We start from the raw sequence: 23,991 nt of genomic DNA, 5'->3' as shown, positions 1-23,991 counted from the left end.
ACCTATAAAATTGAGACCAGGCTGGTACAACCTTGCAGAAGCCTCCCACAGGCCAGGCCTTAGTTTCCTCATCATAAACCCCAGGGGACTGGACCACATGCCTTTTAAGGACTCTTACTCTGTGTGGGCTCCTGAGGAAATGAGTATTTCCCAAAACGAAGGAATAAATGAAGAAAATAAAATGTCCCCACTGAAGAACATCTGCTGGTCACTTGCACATTAAAAACCACAAAATTAAACTAACATTTACTAATGCTTTTAATTTCTGTATCCTGGCAGAATAATTAGCACATGCAAGATGTTTGTTTGTAGACTTAACAAGAAAGTGACAATTTGGTCACATTTGCCTTCCCCTTTCTTCCCTCACTCAAAAAAATTTTTTTTTTATTGCCCAGAAGGAAGAGAGTTACAAAAAACTGCCAAAGAAAAAACACAACAGCTTCCAGAAATTTACCGAGGACTTCTTTCCCTTTTCTGCAAGCATCTCTGTGACAACATGCAGTTATGTGGGAGGCGGCCATCCAGACTGATGGGATGGTCGCGATCCTGCCAGACCTTACTTTCCTGGTGAGGACAGAGAGTGCCCTTGCAGAAGACAGGGAGGGGGTTGTGTGAAGCAGTGCAATTATGAAGAAATCCGAACGCCGCCCAGATCATCACCCAGCACCTGACAATACTACCTTTGTCCCCCATTGGTGTGCTAACAGCGCCCACAGCAGATGAGTCCCCGCCCAGGGGGCAGGCACATGTGGGAAAGGGAGGACGGAGGCCATTCGCGCAGTCTCTCGGAGCCTGGCTTGCCTGACCTTTTGGTTTTCCTGTTGTGGACTCTTCCCTGCTGCCCTGCAGACTGGGAGGCCGGCTTTCCCAGGTATGGATGGATGGCAGGGAGTGTGCAGGGCCTCCAGGTGGAGGCCCGTAGATTCTGCGGCAATATAATATAGCAGTAGAGCAAGTACTGACAGAATCATAAAAGTTTCTGTTTATTCAGCTAGTATATGATTTATAGTATTTTAGGTGGAAAAGACTCTTAAGAAGAGCAATTATAAAATTTTTTTTTCTAAGTTCGAGTCAAAATTGGAGTTTTTGCAAACTAAAAAATTTTAGTGATAATCGACTTAGGAGTAGATTATTTTTATTTATTTATTTAAAAAAAAATTTTCAGATATATTTTATTGATTTTCTACAGAGAGGAAGGGAGAGGAAGAGGGATAGTTAGAAACATTGATGAGAGAGAAACACTGATTCAGCTGCCTCCTGCACACTCCCCACTGGGGATGTGCCCGCAACCAAGGTACATGCCCTTGACTGGAATCGAACCTGGGACCCCTCAGTCCGAAGGCCGACGCTCTATCCACTGAGCCAAGCCGGTTTCGGCAGTAGATTATTTTTAAAAACTAAAGCAGCCCAGCCGGCACGGCTCAGTGGTTAAGTGTTGACCTATGAACCAGGAAGTTGCGATTGGATTCCCAGTCAGGGCACATACCCCAGTTGCAGGCTTGATCCCCAGTGTGGGGCATGCAGGAGGCAGCTGATCCATGATTCTCTCACAACATTGATGTTTCTATATCTCTCTCCCTCTCCCTTCCTCTCTGAAATCAATAAAAATATGTTAAAAAATAAATAAAGAAAATGAAAGCTAAAGCAAATGTTGGATCAGGCGACATTTACTAATGGCTTATTTTACTAAATGCTTCAAAGGACCCCAAAGCAGCTGCACTTTTGTACCTTCCTCCCTTACACCCTGGGTTGCAGAATGTGTTGCAGAACTTACCCTCTTGCCTTGAAATCACCAAAACCAGATTTTCTCCTTTCAGACCTTTGGCAGGCTGGCATCCTTTTCCTCTTTCTTTCATTTTTGGTTTGATTTGCAAAGTAATGAGAAGATATCGGTGTCTCCTCATCGCACTCCTCCGAGCCATTTCTAGCAGCGCTTCTGCTGCTGGATGGGCTCACTGGTGGGGAGCTGTCCTCAACTGCAAATGGACAACACAGACATTTACCGCTGACGCCTGCTGGGCCCAGTGTCATTCGTCACAACACACACAGTTCAGCTGACACCTACCTGCGTTCCTGGTGTCTTGCCACATGGGTTTGACAATTCCGCAGGAACTGAACATTTCTTTTTCTTTAATTTCACAAAGCCCCAAAGTGCTCAATGGCAATTTATTTTTTTTAAAGGCAGAGGATAAGCATTCATTTAAAAAAATCTGTAAGCCTGGCCAGCGTGGCTCAGTGGTTGAGCATCAACCTATGAACCAGGAGGTCACTGTTCGATTCCCGGTCGGGGCACATGCCCAGGTTGCAAGCTTGATCCCTAGTGTGGGGCGTGCAGGAGGCAGCTGATCAATGATCATCTCTCATCATTGATGTTTCTCTCTTTCTCTCTCCCTCTCCTTTCCTCTCTGAAATCAATAAAAATATATATTTTAAAAAAAAATCTGTGATACTCTTTAACTCAACTAGAGACCTCCGGTTTAGCTCCTACTCTGTGTGTATGACCTACACCTGTTACTATTTGGGCAGCTAATCCTGTTAAGCTCTTTTAAAAGTATGATGTGCTATATAAAAGATAAATCTTATTTATCAACTTACATATGCTGAAAATATAACCCAATATAAGAGAAACAAATTATGCTCTGTACCTCACTTCTGAACAACAGTTACTTAGTGAGTGAGTGTCAGAAACTTCCAGGCCATATTTTGCTCTTCAAAGACAAAACACCTCTTTGTTTTTGGGAACATTTCACACACCATGCAGCAAATGGGTCTGTATGGAAGCACACACTTAAAGAAATGGTAACTTCCACAGGTATTGGCACCCCAACACACGGAAAGAACATGAAACCTCCGCAGATAAATTCATTCCTCCATTTTCTGAAGGAAGGTATTTCCTGGCTGGTTTGGCTGGTTCACCCTCAGGCTACCTCGCTGCCCAATAAAAGGACAGGTCGGGCCTTGTCCCTCCAACACTGGTTCCCACAGAAAGGCCCTGTAGCTGGGGCCAAGAGCGCTGTCAGCCCAGCTGTGGGATTTGGAGATATGAAAAGGCCTCACCCATTTCCACCTGTAAAATGGGTGTTGAGAGGACTGAGGGATACAAAACAGACAAAGCTCTTGGCACAGTGCCCGTCCCTCAATAGTGGCAGCAATTCTCACCAGGCTGGCTGCTTCCACAGAGCAGCCCTGTCTCACGTGGGAAAAACCCTTCCAAACAAGTTACTATAGTAAACAAGCATGAAGTTCCCACCAAGGACTGCCCCTATTGTCAAAGCAAGGCCTTTAATGACGATACTGAGGAATGTATGAAACCCTTCTTCTGCAGCATTTTCTTAATGAGTCAAAAACAATTAGGAACAGACAGAACTTGAAACACATGCTCACTCATTTCTCAGCCTGTTTACTATTTCCATTAGCCTGGAAAAGAAACCCCTACCGAGATCCCTTACAGAAACAGGAAAAACATTGCACTTGGCCTGCCTGCTGTGTCCTATCACATGGCAGTCTGTTAGAGGAGGCCATAAGACTTCTGCATGTGTCCTGTCTCCTACACATTCCTTTGCTCTCCGTTTCCTCTTAGCCAGTGCCTTCTACAGCTCAGTAGTGATGGGGTTCGTCAGGAGAGATGCTTTGTGACAGGCCTAATGTAACCTTTGGGAACACCTGCTAATGAGGCACCGACTTGGGCAGATTCTTTAATAGCTAACAATCCTACATAATACCAGACAAATATGCAAATTGACCGCAACTTCGCTACGACCAAGCCACGCCCACCAACCAATCAGGACAAGTATGCAAATCACCCCAACAAAGATGGTGGTTAATTTGCATATCAAGACAGCGTAGAAAGAAGCCAAGAGCTGCAGAAGGGAGCAAAGCTTCGGAGAAGCAAGCAAGCCGGGGGGAGGAGAAGGGAGGAACGGAGGCGGGGCCGGGGGAGGGGAGAAGGGAAAAGCCGGCAGGCTGGTGGAGAAGGCGGGCAGGCCAGGGGACAAGGGAGGAGAGCAGGCAGGGCGGGGTAGAGTGCAGCAGGAAACCCTATTGCAGGATTTTTCCTGCAACAGGAACGCTAGTAATAAGATAATCTAGCACTACAATTCCATGGTCATTTTCCCAAAATATTTAAACTCCACTCTTCCATTTTACCTGTAGACATGCTTTTCAGATAACATATTCCCTCCTCAGATAAGGAAACTGCAGCACAAGGAGGTTATTTGTGGCCTGCCAAGGAGCTCAGAGCGAGATGGTGGCAGGCCTGGGAGCTGCACTAGCCCAGTGGTCGGCAAACTCATTCGTCAACAGAGCCAAATATCAACAGTACAACAATTGAAATTTCTTTTGAGAGCCAAATTATTTAAACTTAAACTTCTTCTAACGCCACTTCTTCAAAATAGACTCGCCCAGGCTGTGGTATTTGTGGAAGAGCCACACTCAAGGGGCCGAAGAGCCGCATGTGGCTCGCGAGCCGCAGTTTGCCGACCACGGCGACTAGCCCTAAGGGTCCCCCAGGTATTTGCCTGAACAGAACCAGCAACTTCTGGGCTCAAAGGTCCTCCTTTGGGTCCTGTAGCAGGTTTGGTAGCTGGCACCCCGCAGGGGGTCTAAGCACTTGTGTCCTGGAAGCGGTGCCTGGCACACCACTGAAGGGTGCCCTGAGCACTTGAGCGCCAGGGTGACAAGGTGTTGGAAGCGTGAACAACCCGGAAACCACAGAGATTTAATCCAGTGAGATGCATCGCTTAACATTAAGTCAGGCTTTCAGAAAACACATATTTGGCTGTATACTGAACCTGGCAGTGTCCACTCGGAGTATTTCTGTAATACTGGAATCACTTCTGCACCGTATTTTTCCAGTTTATCTTCAGTAACACCATCAATTTGAAGCAAAACCTCAGGATCAGAAGATAACGATTCTGTGCGTGAACATAAAAGCAGGAACTTAAATTACCACCAAGAGAAAACCCACTGGATTTGTGCTCATCCACCCATTCAGCACATGCTTGTTAAGTGCCAACCAAGGGCGGAGCACTGGGCACATGGGCCAATTTTCTGCAACGCAGTTGGTGCCAACAGAGGCAGCAGATAGGCCCAGAGGGTAGGAGCCCATCATCCAATTCCAGCAGCAAAGGCGAGTTACGTCAGGGCTGAGAGGGAGGGAGAGCAAAGGACACGGGGTAGCCGGAGAGGACCTGTGCGCTGTGCCTCAGAGTTTAAGCAGACTTTGCTATCTTCTCACATTCAGGTTATTTAGGAGAATGCCCACATTCATGTTTCCAGCTCTGACTTCTCCCCTGCACTCCAGACTTGTATATCCAACTCAAAAAGACCGTAACTGAATTCTTTTTAAAAAAATAAGAATTAAAATATATATTTTTATTGATTTCAGAGAGGAAGGGAAAGGGAGAGATAGAAACATCAATGATGAGAGAGAATCATTGATCAGCTGCCTCCTGCATGCCTCCTACTAGGGATCAAGCCCTCAACCCGGGCATATGTCCTTGACCAGAATCGAACCCGGGACCCTTCAGTCCGCAAGCCAATGCTCTATCCACTGAGCCAAACCAGCCAGGGCCCGTAACTGAATTCTTACATGCCCCCAACCCAAACCCATTCTTCCTCCAGTCTTTCTGTCTGTGGGATGAAGCGGGTAATCTGACTTTAACAAGTAGGCTGCTGAGTCCTCTGCACACAGATGCTACATCGGTCCCGTAGCCGGACAAGCCTGTCATTTTAAAGATCACTCTAGCTGCTGTATGGAAAATGGATTATAAGGGGAAGAGCAGAAACTAGGAGCCCGGTGGGAGCCACTGAGAAGGAAGCGAGGATGTCGCGAATTAGGATGTAGCGGTAGAGATGAAGAGATGGATTTGGATGCATCTGGGAGGCTGGTCTGTAGGAGTCATTGATGCACTGGCTATGGGGAGTGAGGGAGTAATAATTCCTACGTAGACTTCAGCAAAGGGTGGATTTCAAATCTTCGATTTTCACATCATTTCTATGTTTAGAGGAAGAGGAACAGACCTTTGGGACAGACTAGGTTTATGGAGGGCGTTAGTGGGAGACGAAGTGGGAAAGGCAAGTAGAAATGCAGATCCTTGATAGACTTGGTACTTCATCTGGAGAGCTGTTGGCGTTTTAACAGAGGTTTTGGAAGATTAAAATGTACATCATGTTCATATCTGGAGGTAAGGAGACCAGTTAGAAGACTACACTAAGAGCCTAGGAACAAAAGATTGTATTTCATCAACTCTAAGACACTTATTCACCGTTTGACTTTCCTGAGGTCAAGGTTGGTCTTACAAGTGCTGACGGCTGAATGGTAGCTGTGCTGCGGCGGCGGCTGCCTGTGCACGTGAGGACGTAGTCACAGCCATTAGCACTGCTGGCACGGCCACGGCGTGACTGCGGGGCCGGTTCCTCACGTGCCACAGAAAATGTCTACAAAACAACTAGGCTGTGATTAGACTGAAAAAGTGATTGTGAATGCAGAAAACCTCAGAAACGGAGTAATAGGGGATAAATTTGGCATTGATAAAGCCAATATCTCTTTCTGAGAAAATGACCACAAGTTCAGAGTTTCTTGCATGCTACGACCAATGCTTTCCACGACTGAAAAAGATGCCTAAAGTGGATGAAGCAGTGTTACCTTTGTGCCAATGAGGATGTCAAGAAAACACGACCACCAAACCAGAATGAGTGATGGGAAAATAGTGGAACACACTGAAAAAGGTTGCTGTCACTAACATTCTCAATGACACACGGGAAAACAAAGATATGGAAAACGGACTCAAAATAATTTGGAAGCCCTGGCCGGTGTGGTTCAGTGGGTAGAGCGTCGGCCTGCGGACTGAAGGGTCCCGGGTTTGATTCCCGGTCAAGGGCACATGCCCGGGTTGTGGGCTCGATCCCCAGTAGGGGGCGTGCAGGAGGCAGCCGATCCATGATTCTCTCCCCTCATGAATGTTTCTCTCTCTCCCTCTCCCTTCCTCTCTGAAATAAAAAAAAATATACACTGAGTGGCCAGATTGTGAAAAAAAAAAAAAATGGAAGTCAGGCTTTGAATGTGAATATTTACAAGTACCTAAATCACCTCACTTTAATTTTATGCATTTTTCATGTACAAGCAGAATAAGTCAAAATAATTTTCAACAAAAGCACTATGTTACTGTTTAATTAGCAGAATTTTTTCTTTCTCAATAGTTCATAAAATAGCAGTGTCTAAAGTAGATGGCATCTTAGAGTTGATGAAGTACTATAATGGCCTATGGTGCTGGGAATGGGAATGGAGAAGAGAGAAGGTGATGATGATGGGACTTCAGGAAGGTAATGTACACTACTAGTTAGTCACTGATGTAACACCTTATTTTCCAAGGCCTTTACTATTAGAATTCTGGTTGAGCTATCTGAAGCTTTGGCAATAACTCAGGGCATTTATTAACTGAAGACACAGAAGAGTGCTTGATCCGGATTCAAAGAAGCATAACACATCATCTCTTTTCATAAGGAACTTAGCTCCTCATTGCAAAGACATCGTTATAATAACATAGCTAAATTTCATAAAGACAGGCACAAATGGACACATAATCATAAGGAACATCTGGTATTAGAGACTGCAATTATCCATATTCTAACATCCAGCACTGGAAGAAAGTATCTCAAGAATAAGTTTAAATGGCTTCTCTGAGCTTTCAATTTAGAGATTAAATAAGAATAATACAAAAGCCTGAGATACATTTATGCACTTAAAAAAGTTCCTTAGCAAGACTAACCTTGGGCTTATTAATTGATGCCACGGAACAGAAGGCTCAGACACACCTACCTGCAAGCTTCTTGAGAGTGACAGTGTTGAAGATATTAAAGTAATGGACACCAAAAACTTTCCCCAGAGATTTGCACACTTCTGTAAGTTCTCCAAGACATTTCTTAACAACCTCTTCCCTCTGGGAAACCTTCGTCACTAAGGCTTTTTGTTTTTTTATACGGCTGGAATTTTCCGTCTCCATAAAGTCAACCTTTGAGTGAGAGGGGAGAGAGAGAGAAATCATAGGAGTGTGTGTGTGTGCATCAACATAGGGGTTTTATTTAATGCCTCATTGCATTTTTGGGGGGATACTTTTTTTTAAAAATATATTTTATTGATTTTCTACAGAGAGGAGGGGAGAGGGACAGAGAGCCAGAAACATCGATGAGAGAGAAACATCGATCAGCTGCCTCCTGCACACCCCCCACTGGGGATACGCCCGCAACCAAGGTACATGCCCTTGACCGGAACCGAACCCGGGACCCTTCAGTCCGCAGGCCGACGCTCTATCCAATGAGCCAAACCGGCCAGGGCGGGGGGGATACTTCTTTTATGCCAAGTGTATAGTAAGCCCTTTGGGAACAGGGGCTGTGCATTCTCCATCTTTGTATCCCCAGTGCCTAGCACAGAACTACTTCTTGACAAATGTTAGTTTAGTAAATACGTGGTGATATAGTGATCTGATAACCCATTAAGGTCACTTTGGTAGGTATTGCATTACTTGGGTTCCATTTTAAGGTCTCTTTGCAAATTAAGAGGAACATAATATGTTCATATAAGATAGTAGAAATAAATTCAGTACCCATAAGCTTTGGAAAAGAGAGTTTAATTTGCAGTAATATGTTTTTGTCTACTCACTGTGAAATAATAAAATGAAATCAACATTTAAAATGCCGTACCTTTAAATGCCCATTTAGTAAAGCTTGCGCTTTAGTTCCGAGCATCACATAGGCAATGGGTTGGTCATTGGCATTGATAAATAAGTCTTCATCCAAGATCTTGTCGAGTATCAGCTTTTTAAAAAGTCTTTCAGCATTGTGTCGTGAATATGTAGATCCCTTTCCAAATATCCCCGACTGAATTTTTGCACTCTTACTCCCTGGTGAGAAGGGAAAAAAAGTTAGATTAGTAAATGTAGGCACATCATAATGCTCTACTAGAGGTCATTTGTGGGCAGGTCTGGATAAATGGAATAAAATACATCATTACCATGACAAAATATAAATTATTAAAAATTACTTTAAAATAAAAAATAAGAAAATGCTTACATATTATTATATAAAAGTGTTAAATTATATGTACAATATGATAAATATGTGATTGTGAGCAAACACATTAAAATATTAGATTTCTCTGGAGTTATTTGTATTTTTTCAGTTTTCTACATATTACAATGTAGTGATCATGTATAACTCTTACAATAAATTGTTTTATCTGCAATCCTTTGTTCCCCTGAAAAAGGTCCAAACTAGGAGAAGGCAAGAATCCTGAAAGGGAAGACTTAGCACTGAAGCTGCTTCTGTCCTGAGGAAGGAGCCGGTCCAGAGGAAAAAGCTGAGAAGCTGAGCAAATCCTGCTCCTACTCCAATCCAGGCTATTGATTTTTTTAAAATGAAGGAACCTCTTAATTGTTTATATATTCAATTAATGTGATACCTGGGAAAAAGAGACTACAGTCCAGAAGGGTTTATAATTAAAGGCAACATTCCTCTGCCCCACCCTCCCCTCCCGTCTCACTTCCCTTCTCTAAGGCATTCACTTTCTAAACAGCTTTTGTTTTCAGCTCTTGTGGTTACCTCCTCCGGAACCCTAACCCTTGCTGTCGTTCCTCTAGCCCAGGGGTGGGGAACATCTGGCCTGCTCCGTATAAGGCACACAGAGTCATTTGGTCTGGCCCTGCCAAGGCATTAGGGTGAGTTAATTAAATGTTGGCCCAAATAGAGCAGGCTAATTTTTAAGCTGATAATTTTGAACGGCCCTCAAATGATGTTATAAATATCCAAACGGCCCTTGGCAGAAAAAGGGTCCCCCCACCCCTGCTCTAGCCAGTCACCACCTGACATTTACCTAATGAACACCCAACTATGAAAGAGAGGCTTCAGCCGAAACTGGTTTGGCTCAGTGGACAGAGTGTCGGTCTGCGGACTGGAAGGTCCCAGGTTCGATTCCGGTCAAGGGCATGTACCTTGGTTGCGGGCACATCCCCAGTGGGGAGTGTGCAGGGGGCAACTGTCTCTCTCTCATCGATGTTTCTAGCTCTCTATCCCTCTCCCTTCCTTTCTGTGAAAAATCAATAAAATATATTTTTTAAAAAATAAAAAAATAAAAGAGAGGCTTCATCTCATTTATGCCACTCCCTTCACTCTATCTTGCCCCAAATTTTGCTATAATACTGGTTCACCTATTTAATATTTCTGTAACTTTAGATAGAACTTTTGACCACTCCCCTCTATGTAAATTAGCATCTCAAACCTTCTGTGTACTCTTCTTTTATTTTTATTTACTTATGTACTTTACTTTTATATCAAGATGAACATATACATCCTGTCCTGTTCTCTAACCATATTTAAGTCTATATGTTGATGCCAAGTGTTGTAGCTAATCAACAGTTAATAAGTTTCCTTCCCCACTTGGAATGCTGTGACTCTTGTGCAATCCTAAGGAGGATGTTTACCGCATTCAGGCAAATGGATTATTTTTTTTGGTAGATTTTATCAATTACTCAAAATCATGTGACAATTTCCTTTGTTTTACATATAACCTTAGCTCTCCTGTATAATCTTTCCCCTGGAGTTTCTAAGCCCCTTTCTCCCTTTTTGGTTGGGAAGTAACATTTGTGTTTTTCACTGTCATCAATAAAATATTTCATTTCTACCCTGGCCAGTGCTGCTAAGTGGTTAGAGTGTTGGCCCCGCACACCAAAAGGTATCGGGGCCAAGGGTGTGTACCAGGATTGCAAGTTCGATCCCTGGCCCTGGTTGGGCACATGTAGGAGGCAACCAGTTGATGTGTCTCTTTCACATTGATATTTCTCTCTTTCTTTCTCACCCTCTGCCACCTAGGCTCCGCACCCCTCTCTTAAAAAAAAAACCACAACACAAACACACACACACAAAAAAACAGAGTCCTAGCTGGTTTGGCTCAGTGGATAGAGTATCAGCATGCAGACTGAAGTGTCCCAGGTTCGATTCCAGTCAAGGGCACATGCTCAGGTTGTGGGCTCCATCCCCAGTGGGGGGATGTGCAGGAGGCAGCCAATCAATGATCCTCTCTCATCATTGATGCTTCTCTCTCCCTCTCCCTTCCTCTCTGAAATAAATAAAAACATATTTAAAAAATAAATAAATATCCTCAGGTGAAGATTAAAATAAATGAATGAATATATTTTAAAAAGCCAAGCCAGTGTGGTTCAGTGGTTGAGCACTGTTCTATGAACTAGAAGGTCAAAGCTCAATTCCTGGTCAGGGCATTGCCCAGATTGCAGGCTCCATCCCCAGTAGTGGGAAGGCAGGAGGCAGCTGATCAAATGATTCTCATCATTTATGTTTCTATCTCTCTTTACATCTGAAGTCAATAAAAATATATTTTAAAAAATATTTAATTTCTTATTCTTTATACTAGAGACCCAGTGCACAAAATTCATGCACGGGTGTGTGTGTGTGTGTTTGTGTGTGTGTGTGTCCCTCAGCCCAGCCTGTACCGTCTCCAATCTGGGATCCCTCTCACAATCCAGGACTGCTGGCTCCCAACTGTTCACCTGCCTACCTGCCTGATTGTCCCTAACTGCTTCTGCCCGCCAGCCTGATCACCCCCTAACCACTCCCTTGCCAGCCCAATCACCCCTAACTGCCCTCCCCTGCAGGCCTGGTCACTCCCAACTACCCTCCCCTGCAGGCCCGGTCACCCCTAACTGCCCTCCCTTGCCAGCCTGGTTGCCCCTAACTGCCCTCCCCTGCAGGCCTGGTCCCCCCCCCAACTGCCCTCCCCTGCTGGCCTGATCGCCCACAACTACCCTCCCCTGTCGGCCATCTTGTGTCCACAGGGGGTGGCCATATTGTGTGTTGGAGTGATGGTCAATTTGCATATTACCCCTTTATTAGATAGGATTATTGGGGACCGATTTTTCTTGACCTTGTTACAATGGGCACAAACTGCTTACTGGACGTGCTGCATAGCTGTGTTTCTGGGATTTCTTCTCACCGGACCCTCAGTCAGTTCCTTTGTTTATGGTATCATATGATGTGCACTCACTTTCTTTGCCTTCTAGTCTCCAGAGTTGCTGATATTAATCTGATGCTAGTTTGGTTTTGGTTTCTGATTTTACTTACCAAAACTTTCAGGACCATCAATAAAGAGGTCCAGAATAAGCCACTGTGACATAAAAATTATTGAGCAGAAGAAATCTCAAGCACAGACCCCCCCAAGGAATTCAATCAACTGTCATAAATCCCCTCCCAGGGATGACTGATCTTATCATCAAAGATCCACATCTAAACAGACACTGTCACAAAAAACGATATCTTCCTCCCATCTGTTCTCCTAAGAGCCTATTTACCTTTCCAAAAAAATCTTCTCTTTTCCTTAAGTGGTCTTTCTCCCCCTCCCCTTCCCTTCAGGTGGTATTTAAGCCCCAAAGCCTAACCAACCCTTAAGAGTTACATTTTTTCCGTGAACTCTCTTACACACATGATTAAATCTGTCTTTTGACAGTTTAATTTGCAGGCCCCCTCCACTACTAAACCTAACAGGGTAGAGAAAATTTTTCCTCTCTAATATTTCTTTACTCTTGGTATTCTTTTTTATTTTTCTTACTCTTGGTATTCTTTTTTCATTCTTTTTACTTTTGTTTTTCTTTTCTTTCTTATTCTTGGTATTACATCTCATAAAGCATTTGATTTGGCATTCAGTGGGCATTTTAATCTGAAGGCCTTTTCCTTTTCCGCTCTGGGAAATTTCCTTTATCATTGGTTTAATAATTCCCTCTATTTCCTATTTCAAAAATTTTGTCAGATTTCATATCTCCTAAGAATAGGTCTATATTTTTTCCATTTATTTTTTGCTCAGGTATTAGAAGATTTTCTAGACTTCGTCTTCCAACCTTTCCACTAAATTTACTGTCAACCATTTTAAAAATGTTATAGTGCTTTCTCAGTCGTTTTTTTCTTTTCCAAAACATTCTATTATTATTGAAGTCTTTGTGAAGATACTAATTAAGAGTGTCCTCTCCTTTCTCCCCAAAGCTATTGCCTACTTACTTAGCTATCTCTGTCCCCAGGGTCAAATACTCTATTTGGTCTTTCTCTTGATGTCCATTTATACTTAATCTTCAGGACCAGGTTAAACTATTTAGTGGACTTCCTCTGTTATTTTATATCTAGGTCTATGTCCCCCCAAATTCCTTCCCTGAATGGGGATATTCAGTCATTAGGTTTGCTTTAGAATAAGTAGGTAGGACCAGACTTTAGGTGGGTTGGGTTCCCCACCCACCATGCTAACTCAGCTGCTTTTCTTTTCTCTCTTTCTCTCTCTTTTCTTTCTTCTTCCTTTCTTTCTTCTTCCTTCCTTTCTCTCTCTCTCTCTCTCTCTCTCTCTCTCTCTCTCTTTCTTTCTTCTCTCTGTTCCTTTCCTTCCCTCCTCTCTCCCTTCCTTCCTTTTCTTCCTTTCTTTCTCTCTCCCTCTCTCTTTATTTCTTCCTTAAATTATTTTTTAAAAATATATTTTTACTGATTTCAGAGAGGGAGGAAGAGAGAGAGATAGAAACATCAATGATGAGAATCATTGATCGGCTGCCTCCTGCATGCCCCCAACTGGGGATCGAGCTCGCAACCCAGGCATGTGCCCTTGACCAGAATCGAACCTGGGACCCCCTCAGTCCACAGGCCCAGGCTCCATCCACACAACCAAACCGACTAGAGCTCAGCCGCCTTTCTAGTCCTCAGGCAGTTCATTTATTTTTTATTTTAGAATCAGGCTGGTATTTGATGCAGTTCTTTGGTGGGCAGACTCTTTTTAACTGCCCCCTCCTATTTTTCCTATTTTGGGCTCCCCTGATTTCACTCCCAGTCCCTGGGTCCAGACTTCAGGCCTGAGGCCTACTGATAAGGGGTTTTGCCTGGTTGATAGTCCCTCCCTTGCTTTAACTCTCTCCTACAATTAATTTACCATCGTGGTTTATTGCGCTTCATTCCATTTGTCAATAGGCTTCCATCCATTTCCTCAATCTAATGATGGTCTCTCTCTGGTTTTCTATGCCATTGCAGATTTAATTCCTCAGTTTATTTCCTTACTATTATTTTAACAGAGTGTCAAGCAAAAAAGGAAGAAAGATACTTATGCTCAGGCTACCATCTTGAACTGAAAGTCAGCTAACGGGTAATTCTCTAAGCAAGTTATATTCCACTCAGACGAAACTGTATAAGCTTTATTTTATTTTTTTGTATGAGAACTCCTTATCTTAGTGACTTATAAATTCTATAAAAATAATTAGGATAGCCCTGGCCAGTGTGGCTATGGTTGAGCACTGTCCCATGCACTGAAAAGCCGGTTTGAATCCAGATTGTGGGCTCGATCCCCAGTCGGGGTTGCATGCAGGAGGCAGTGATCTATGTTTCTCTCTCACATTGATGTTTCTCTCTTTCTCCCTTCCTCTCTAAAACTCAATTTTAAAAACACACATCATAAAGTGTTTCTTTCTGGAAAAAAAAAATCGGCATAATTTATAAAAACCGATTTTCTTTTGTTAGTCGAAAAAGGTTTTATCCTGAAGCCCTTCACTTCTATAAGAAAATAGACAAGAGAATTCTTTAGATGTTCAACTTCAACTGATATAACGCAAACTAAAAAAAACAGATCACTTACCCAAGAAAATGTCAACCAGCATATTCATGGTAAATCTCCCACAAGGACCTACATGTTTTCTATTTCCCATTCCTTGAGATGAACTATGTTCTTGGACAAATCTTACAATATTTTTCACATCGTCAGTCACATCTCGTGTCTTATAATCCTATGAATAAAAAGAGATTACCTTTTATGATAATTACGATGAGACCTAGATTGCTAAGGTTTACTAACTAGTAGTGTCATGAATCAACCGTTTCCACACCAAAATCTAAGTAAGTTTCACATGTTCATTCTTTCCTAAGTTCTTATATTGACCTTGTGTCTAGAACAATTAGCACTCTACTATATCTATTTTATTACTGCTTTGAAGACATACATCTTGTCTTTCAATGACCTGACAGTACTCTACAGGTAATATTCTTAGAAAACAAAATACCCTTCATCACCCCTAGAACAGTGGTCTGTTATGTACTGGCTGGTGACTTCTGAGATGAAAAACGTGCCAATTGATGAGTTTCCAATCTCTTTTGGGTCTTTGGTGCCACAATCTCTCTTTTTTATTATCTCCTGTCAGTTCCCTTTCTCATATTCCCCTTGGCTGACTCCAAACGCTGCCTATTTTCTAAAGCCTCCATTACCATATGCTCTTTCCGCTAGTTCTCCAAACTACCGTATTTTCCGGCGTATAAGACTACTGGGAGTATAAGGTTTTCCTGGGTTAAAAAGTCATCTTATACGCCGGAAAATACGGTAGTCCAATATATCTAATCCATTATATCTAATCCCATCAATATAGCCCAATATACCGTATTTTCCGGCATATAAAACGACTTTTTAACCCAGGAAAATCTTATACGCCCAGTCGTCTTATACGCCGGAAAGTACGGTAGCAATCTAGCCACCTGTGCATCCCCAAAGCTGGGTCCTGCTTCTGCTTCTGTGCCTCTGTACATGCAGCTCCCCGTCTCCTAATCCTTGTTCATCTGCCACATTGCAACAACCTGAGGATCAACAGGATTCTCGTCTTCCACGAGCATTTGGCAGTGATTTGGAGGCTCCATCTAGAATCATCAGGACAGAGGGCCTTGTCACTCTCTCCAACATCTTCTCGTCTTGCTTCTTGGTGACTAGGACAGAGGCGACCCTCCCGCACCTTGGCCTTCAGCGTCCTGATCTCCTCTGCTCCAGTGAGCCTGTCCTCCACGTACGTCAGCAGCTCACTCCCATGGTCACACCTCCTACCTTTCCAGCTCACATCATCTGGCATCCAACAATCCTCATCCTCAGATGTTTGCCTAACTCGGCTTGAATTCCACAGACCCGTGGTCGGCAAACTGCGGCTCGCAAGCCACATGCGGCTCTTTGGCCCCTTGAGTGTGGCTCTTCCACAAAATACCACGGCCTGGGAGAGTCTATTTTGAAGAAGTGGCATTAGAAGAAGTTTAAGTTTAAAAAATTGGGCTCTCAAAAGAAATTTCAATCGTTGTACTGTTGATATTTGGCTCTGTTGACTAATAAGTTTGCCGACCACTGCCATAGACCATCACTATCATACTACCTTTCATACACCCTCAACTCCTTTGCCCTTAGGCCACGTCATCACATTGCCTGACAGGACACATCAGATGATTATATGCAGCGCTCCACCATCCATGTCTGCACTTCTGTAGCTGAACTTGGCTGGAGAAACACTTACACTGACAACCATGTTGACTGTTGGCACTTTCAATACATGGCCACAGACCTCAACTGGACGCTTAACGCTGCCAGGTCATCTCCATACATCCTTAGTCCATCACTCCTCCATTCTCTTAGAACCGTAGTCAGCAAACTCCAGTCCATGAGCTATATGCCTGCTTTTGTAAATCAAATTTTACTGGAACACAGCCATGGAAAACCAATGCATTTATTGCTTATGTCTGCTTTGGGCTAAAAATAGCAGAGTTGAGTAGTAGTTGTGACAGAGGCCGTGATTCTAAGGCCCAAAAGCTTAAAATATTTACTCTGGCCTTTTAAGATAAAGTTTACTGACCCCTGTCTTAGATGACTATTTTACTCTCTCCTTTCTGTTCAGTCCCTTCTCTTATCCTGTCAGCTGACGACCTTGCTTCCTACTTGAGAAAACTGAAGCAACCAGGAAAGATTGCACAAACTTCCTCCACTACAGCTACTGTCAGCACCTGCCGCACATTTTCTCATCCTTCCGCCTGTTATTACAGATGAACTACCCAAGCTCCCGTCTGAAGCCAATCTCTCTACTTACACTCTAGATCCCATCCCCTCTGCCTACTCAAGAACATTGCTTCAGCAATTCTCCCCCATCCTTACATACCAAATTGTCATCCTCTGGAGGCAAATTCCTATCCGCACACAAATGTTTATTTCTCCTGTCTTTTCTTGACTCCACTTCCCCTGCCAGCTACTGTTTCATTTCTCTGTTCATCTTTCAAACAAAACTGGAAAAAGTCCTATATATTCACTGCCTCCAATTTTGCGCCACTCTACTGAAACTAGTCAAGTCACAGTCACCAAGGTTTCTGCAGGGCCAATGGTGAAGTCTAAAGTCCTAATCCAATGGTGAATTCTCAGTCCTAACTGTCCTTGGCTTAGCAGCAGCATCTGATCACTGCTTAAGCACTCCCTCCTCCCTGAAATACTTAGTTTCTTTGGTTTTCCTCTTATCTCACTTGTTCTTTCTTGGTCTTCTTTCCTAGTTCTGCTTCTCAATCTCTTAATGTCCCGGGACTCAATCTTTGGTTTTCTTCTCTTCTGTCTATAAACTTATATCCCTGAAGATTTCACCTGCTCTTATGTCTTTAAATAACATCTATAAGTTAAACACCCCTAAATTTATATGCATCACCAGCCTCTTCTCAGAATTTCTGGATCTAATGGACATATCTAACCCAATACACCCCAAACGGAATTCCTGATCCTTCCTGCCAGACTGCCTTATCCAAACATCTTCGCTGAGGATCACTCCATACTTTGAGTTACGCAGCTCTCCAGCTGCTGCTCTGGCCTGCCACGACCTCTTTCCTGACTCATATCCCTGCTCACCACGTGGGCTCCTTTTTTATCCCTCAAACGCACAAGCCTGCCCCTACCTGAGGGCTGTTGTTCTTGGCTTCAGCCAGGAATGCCCACATCCAGAGAGCTGCTCAGCTAACTCTCTTCTTCAAAGTTTTGCTCAGACGTCATCTTTACAATAGGACTTCTCTGGGCCACCTTATCTAATACTGCATCCTGCATCCCATCCACTAGTCCTGACTCCTTATCATGCTGTGCATTTCACCACAGCCCTTACCCCTTAACATGTGCTTGTTATGTGTCTTGTTTGTACTCAGCCTCCTTCTGCTAGAATGTAAGGGCAGGGACCTTTATATTTTGTTCTGTGATGTATCCCAAACTCCTACAACAGCGTCTGTCACAGAGTAGGCACTCAACAAATATTTGTTGAATAAGTGCCCTGATTAGCAATGTCTACAGAGTTGGGTGCGGTGGGCGGCGATGGCCATGAATCCAGATTGCACCCCAAGAGAGACTCAGTCACCTCTGCTCTGGCTAGTGCTGCATGTCTAGTTGTAACCGCTCTGATCACATATAGGTTTATCTCCCCTCCAGTCTATGAACGGGCCCCACCATGCTAAATTGTGAATCCCCAGCAACTTACCCAGACATTGAAAGTAACATATCAAATGAGAAAATGCTCTGTAAACTGTAGACATTAAAACATAGCATTACCATAATAGGTACAATCAAGTACTTGAATTTGACAATCTCCCAAGGTTATTTTTAGGACAAATGATAGCAAACTCAACTAGAAGTTATTGCCACTATTCTTCATAGTTTTTTAAAAATCAATTTATAGAGTCATCTAATTGATCTGAATTCACACACACAGGACTCCAGTTATCACAACTCTTTTGAGAATGAGATCTTTAAATATAGATTAGAGTTGAATTGAAAATATTCTACCTGCTCATTTTGGATTTTTTGTATAATGATATTTCTAAAGTATCCTATAATTACTAGTGCACGTATATAATAACCCCAGTATTTTGGATAGGCCCAGTATATTTTTAAGGGCTTCGAATTCTAAAGATATTCCATAGAATATTAAAATGTTTCCATTCCAAATTACTATGGGAAGGAAGCAATCTTTCCCTTGTTTAATTCCTTAGGGGCCACTATTTTCATCTAACTTTTTTTTTTTTTGGTAGCAAAGACAGTTTTATTGATTGAGAAGGCTCATCTCAAGAAGATGGGAAAAGTAATTCTTAAATCCATCTTTCAGCTAACTTTCCTATATCAAGAGGAGAGAAATGTTTTTCCATTTTACCTTTGTTTGACAGCAATTATCACAAGAAACTTCTGAGTGTTTCTTACAAAAATCAGGATTAAATCCAATTTCACCAAAGTAAGCCAAAAGCTGTATTCGCCTGCATTCTGTTATATTTTCACAGTAATGTACCATACTATACAAATTATTAAAGTGAGTCTCTCTTGTATGATGGTTTCCATCTTTTTCCACTAAAAGAGGAAGAACATAGCAAAAAAGACTTATTAGAGTAGAAAAACAAAAGAGAATATCACAGAAATAGTTATAATACATTCATGTTACTTTAAATATTAAATGAAATAATTATTAATAGCATTATATATCAACATGACATTCTATATTATAATTAATGGAATATTTATGGGCATCCCTTAAGATATTAGTTTTATAGGTATAAATGTAGATGGTCAGGAGTAGCTGAAAATATTTTGCAAATCTTCATTATTCTCAATGATGATTTGCATGATATGCACATGATATTAAAAACTCCCATATTGAGCCGAAACCGGTTTGGCTCAGTGGATAGAGCGTCGGTCTGCGGACTGAAAGGTCCCAGGTTCGATTCCGGTCAAGGGCATGTACATTGGTTGTGGGCACATCCCCGGTAGGGGGTGTGCAAGAGGCAGCTGGTCGATGTTTCTCTCTCATCGATGTTTCTAGCTCTCTGTCCCTCTCCTTTCCTCTCTGTAAAAAGTCAATAAAGTATATTAAAAAAAAAAAAACAACAACAAAAACCCCCAAATTGATATAAGCATTTCTATTTTTCTGTAACTACACCAAAAGTACCACAATGCCACAAGTAGGGTACCACTATCACGAGACTGCAGGGGGACTTACTCAGTATAAGTCTCTTCAGTCTGGTCACATCATAATAGGTATAGAAAAGCAGGCAGTGAGATATTTCCCCGTCTCTTCCAGCTCGGCCAGATTCTTGATAGTAACCCTCCACGGATTTAGGGAGACATGCGTGGATCACAAATCGCACGTCAGGTTTGTCAATCCCCATTCCAAATGCAATTGTCGCACAGATAACCTGATGTAAGAGCAAAAGCCTATCAGCCTCATAATGCATTAAAACCGTCATTTTAATAACAGATGCTCCTAAAAGCTTTCTCTTCTATTTTGTTTTCAAATGTACTCTATACAACAATCTGGTATCTTAACTTGGTCCCATTATTTAGCACAACTAACAGGAGATTTCCATATTGGCAATTTGCAGTTTTATTAAGACCCGAGAAGGTCAAGAGACGCTCGGTGGGGCGGGCATTTTCTTGTGTGGCTTGGTATTGTCACCTGAGGGAGCCGGCATCAATAGCAGCCACCTCTCAACGTGCTGTCACTGGTTGATCTCTTAAGTTTTTGATAAGGTGGTGTGAGTGCCGCACACACTGCCAGGGTGTCCCGGCCAGTGATCAGAAACGTGCTGCTCAGCAGCTCAGGTGGTTCCCAGGGCTTGAGCGTCGAGGTCACTGCTGCTAGCTTCTCTGATGATTCACCTGTTCAGTGTATACCATCCGTTCTCCCAGTGACAGCAGCTGATCATACAGCGGCTTTTTTTATTCATCAGTGAGTTTCAGTCAAAGCGTGAGGTTTTTATCGAAACTCATGTGAGTAAAAGTCTGAGTTGCTTATACCAGGGAAAAAAGACTGGAGACCCTCGATCTTGGCCTATGCAAATTACTTAGTGGAAGCAAGGCGATAGTTAAATTTCAGGAGCTTGACAAATCAGTGTTTAGTAAAAAATCACCTTCAAGAATATTCATTTCCTTTGCAAATTTAAGGCCTATTTAACCCAGGCAAAAACATTGTATCTCCAGGCAAAATTACATTATATAAATAAAGCTATTTTTAAAAAATTAATTGCTCCTGCAAAAACGCTATTTCAAAAGCAAATGAACTATCTGGCAGCCAGACTGAGGCTAATGACACGATCTCAGTAACCAGAGAAGGGAACTGCAACCTATGGAGCACGCGGATGGCAAATGGGGACAAGGACATCCATCAGTGCTGGGAACGGCAGCAGCCTGCAGTCTAGGTCCGTGGTCCATCTAAATTTATGGCACTTTGATCAAAGGCAAATATCCTTAGAAAGAGGAAGTGTACCGTAGCCTCTAGTGGTGGAGAGCAGGTAGAGAGACTTCAGAGCAAGATGTCCCAGCCCACAAGCCCACAGGGTGTGGTCCACAAGGTTCCAAGAACCCTGGTTGGGCGGATACATGACTCAAGGCCACAGATGACAGCCAACTCTTTCCGAAAGCCTTTACCTGGGAAATTGGCTTTGTTTAGTTGTTACTTCCTTCTTATTTCTGTAGTGCTTTTAAAACTTCAGGCTATAATCGTTTCTTTGTGAAGAAAAACAACCAAGTTTTATTCTAATTCACAAATCCAACAAGACCAAGGCTGTCCAGTTGGTTGTACCCTGACTGTAAGGATTAGCTCGTCTGAGAGTAGAAAACAATTAGATTAAAAAAGAATTTTAACCAATTTTTTAAAACCATATTTTTATCAAAGTGTTTTATATTTATTATATATACTAGAGGCCCGGTGCATGAAATTCGTGCATGGGGACGAGGGGGGGGGGTTCCTCAGCTTAGACTGCACCCTCTCACAATCCAGGACCCCTCAGGGTATGTCTGACTACCGGTTTAGGCCCAGTCCCTGTGGGATCAGGCCTAAACCGGCAGACATCCCTCTTGCAATCTGGGACCGCTGGCTCCTAACTGCTCGCCTGCCTGCCTGCCTGCCTGATCGCCCCTAACCCCTCTGCATGCCTGCCCGATTGGCCCTAACCACTTGCCTGCCTGCCTGATCACCCCTAACCGCCTCTGCCTCGGCCCCCGCTGCGCGGCTTCATCCGGAAGGACGTCCAGAATGATGTCCAGAAGGTCATTTGGCTGTCTGGTCTAATTAGCATATTACACTTTTATTATTATAGATATATGCATGTATATTGTAGAGTATTTATACTATGTATATATTTATTTATATTTAAAAAAATATTTTATTGATTTTTTTACAGAGAGGAAGGGAGAGGGTTAGTGAGAATCATCAATCAGCTGACTCCTGCACACTCCCTACTGGGGATGTGTCTGCAACCAAGGTACATGCCCATGACTGGAATCGAACCTGGGTCCCTTCAGTCCACAGGCCGACACTCTATCCACTGAGCCAAACCGGTTAGGGCCTATATATATATATATTTTTAAATCCTCACCTGAGGACATTTTTTCCATTGATTTCTAGAGAGTGGAAGGGAGCGGGAAGCAGGGGGGGGGGGAGAAAGAGAGGGAGAGAAAGAGAACAAAAAACATCTATGTGAGAGAGTGTGCCTCCCTACCGGGGCTGGGAAACCTGCAACCAAGGCAAGTAATTACCCTTGACTAGGAATCGAACCCCTCTGGTCTGAGGGCCGACGCTCTAAACACTGAACCAAACCAAACTGGCCAGGGCTATATATAAAGATTTAAAGAAGTTTAAAAAAATTGGTTTCTTTTTTTCTTGTCTATTTTTTTATTCAATCTTTGTTGCAGTTGAGATTACACACAGTTGAATTTTATTTTTCACTATCTTTCTCCATCATGAACATTTTCATTATATTAAAAAACTAGAGGCCCATTGCAGGAAGATTCCTGCAAGAATAGGGCTTCCTGTGGCCAGTCGGAGCGAAGCAGAGAAGGGAGCGAGGGTTTCGCTCCCATCTCCGCTGCCTCGCTCTGCTCCCTCCCTTCTCCGCCGCTGCAGCACTTGGCTTCCTTCTACGCTGTTTTCAGTCTTCTCTTCTTCGCTCCATGCCTGTGTATGCAAATTAACCACCATCTTTGGTGGTTTAATTTGCATACTCACTCCTGATTGGCTGGTGGGCGTAGCAGAGGGATGGTCAATTTGCATGTTTCTCTTTTATTAGTGTAGATTTTTCATAAACCATTTTTAATGGCATTAATGTAGTGCCATAAGGTTCCCAATCATTCTCTCAGGACATTTAGACTCTTTAGTAGTAAAGTTATTAGGGTATTTATCATTAAAGATCACATTGATGTCAGTTTCATGCTCAAAATTCAGATTTGAGGCTCTTGATAAGAGCCCACCATATTGTTTTCCAGAAAGGCTGTCATGAACACTGTAGGGACCTGCCTCTTCCAGCACTCTCCCCAACAGTTAGTAAAAGTTTGTGCAAGAGGTGAAAATGATCTCTCACTATTTTAAATTTGAATATTAGCAAAGTTGCACTTTAAAGAAGCATTTGAATTTAGCCTTTTAGTTTTTCCTATCCAGTAGTCTCTTTAAAAAATATATATATGTGTGTGTATATATATATATATATATATATATATATATATATATATATATATACACACATATATTTTTTAATTGATTTCAGAGAGGCAAGGAGAAGGAGAGATAGAAACATCATTGATCAATTGCCTCCGCACGCCCTCTACTAGGGATGGAGCTTACAACTTGGGTATGTGCCCTCGAACAGAATCGAACCCAGGACCCTTCAGTCCGCAGGCCAACGCTCTATCCAGGTGAGCCAAACCAGCTAGGGTTCCAATAGTCTCTTGATGGCCTATAGGGCAATTTATTAAGACTCATGTTTTTCTTATCAAATTTTTACAAGCTCTATTTTGTTTTATTTGCTGAAAATATAATTCCTAGTTTGTTGTTGCTTATAATTTTATTGATATAGAAGCACTGAGCTCTTTAGGTATCATTTCTGTGATTACTTAGTTTTGGGCTATTTTTAAGCGTAGGTTCTCTTCTACTCAGAATTCATTTAAAAATACCAACATCTTTATTTACCTGTAATTAATTCTGATACAAGGATCCAAAATGATATCAGTAGAATAATCTTCCCTTTCTCATTAATTTTTAATGTATTCTTTATTATATACTAATTTTATATGTTTTCCGGTCTGTTTCTGGATTTGTTTCATTGATCTGTCTATAATGTTCTTATATAGCCAGTGTTTACGTGTTATTATTTTCTTGCCAAATTCTTTTAGTT

General features: G+C 42.5%; 1 protein-coding gene across 3 annotated transcripts in view; it reads right to left on the bottom strand.

Moving 5' to 3' along the window:
• The window catches only part of LOC307114380 (recQ-like DNA helicase BLM), a 79,924-nt gene that overhangs the window by 2,620 nt on the left and 53,313 nt on the right, over positions 1–23,991 (bottom strand). For all 3 annotated transcript variants that reach the window (XM_079800974.1, XM_079800973.1, XM_079800975.1), the window contains 7 exons: positions 19,824–20,019; positions 18,987–19,177; positions 14,660–14,807; positions 8,701–8,900; positions 7,820–8,012; positions 4,791–4,913; positions 1,775–1,976 (listed from right to left, as the gene is read on the bottom strand). In XM_079800974.1, coding sequence (XP_079657100.1) covers positions 1,775–1,976; positions 4,791–4,913; positions 7,820–8,012; positions 8,701–8,900; positions 14,660–14,807; positions 18,987–19,177; positions 19,824–20,019 — 1,253 coding nt within the window. The remainder of the gene's footprint in view (positions 1–1,774; positions 1,977–4,790; positions 4,914–7,819; positions 8,013–8,700; positions 8,901–14,659; positions 14,808–18,986; positions 19,178–19,823; positions 20,020–23,991) is intronic.

This window comes from Cnephaeus nilssonii (genome assembly GCF_951640355.1).
Source record: "Cnephaeus nilssonii genome assembly, contig: SUPER_18_unloc_1, whole genome shotgun sequence".
NCBI classification, from domain to species: domain Eukaryota; kingdom Metazoa; phylum Chordata; class Mammalia; order Chiroptera; family Vespertilionidae; genus Cnephaeus; species Cnephaeus nilssonii.
Note: the sequence above shows the minus strand (reverse complement) of the source record. Positions and strands in the feature narration are given on the sequence as shown.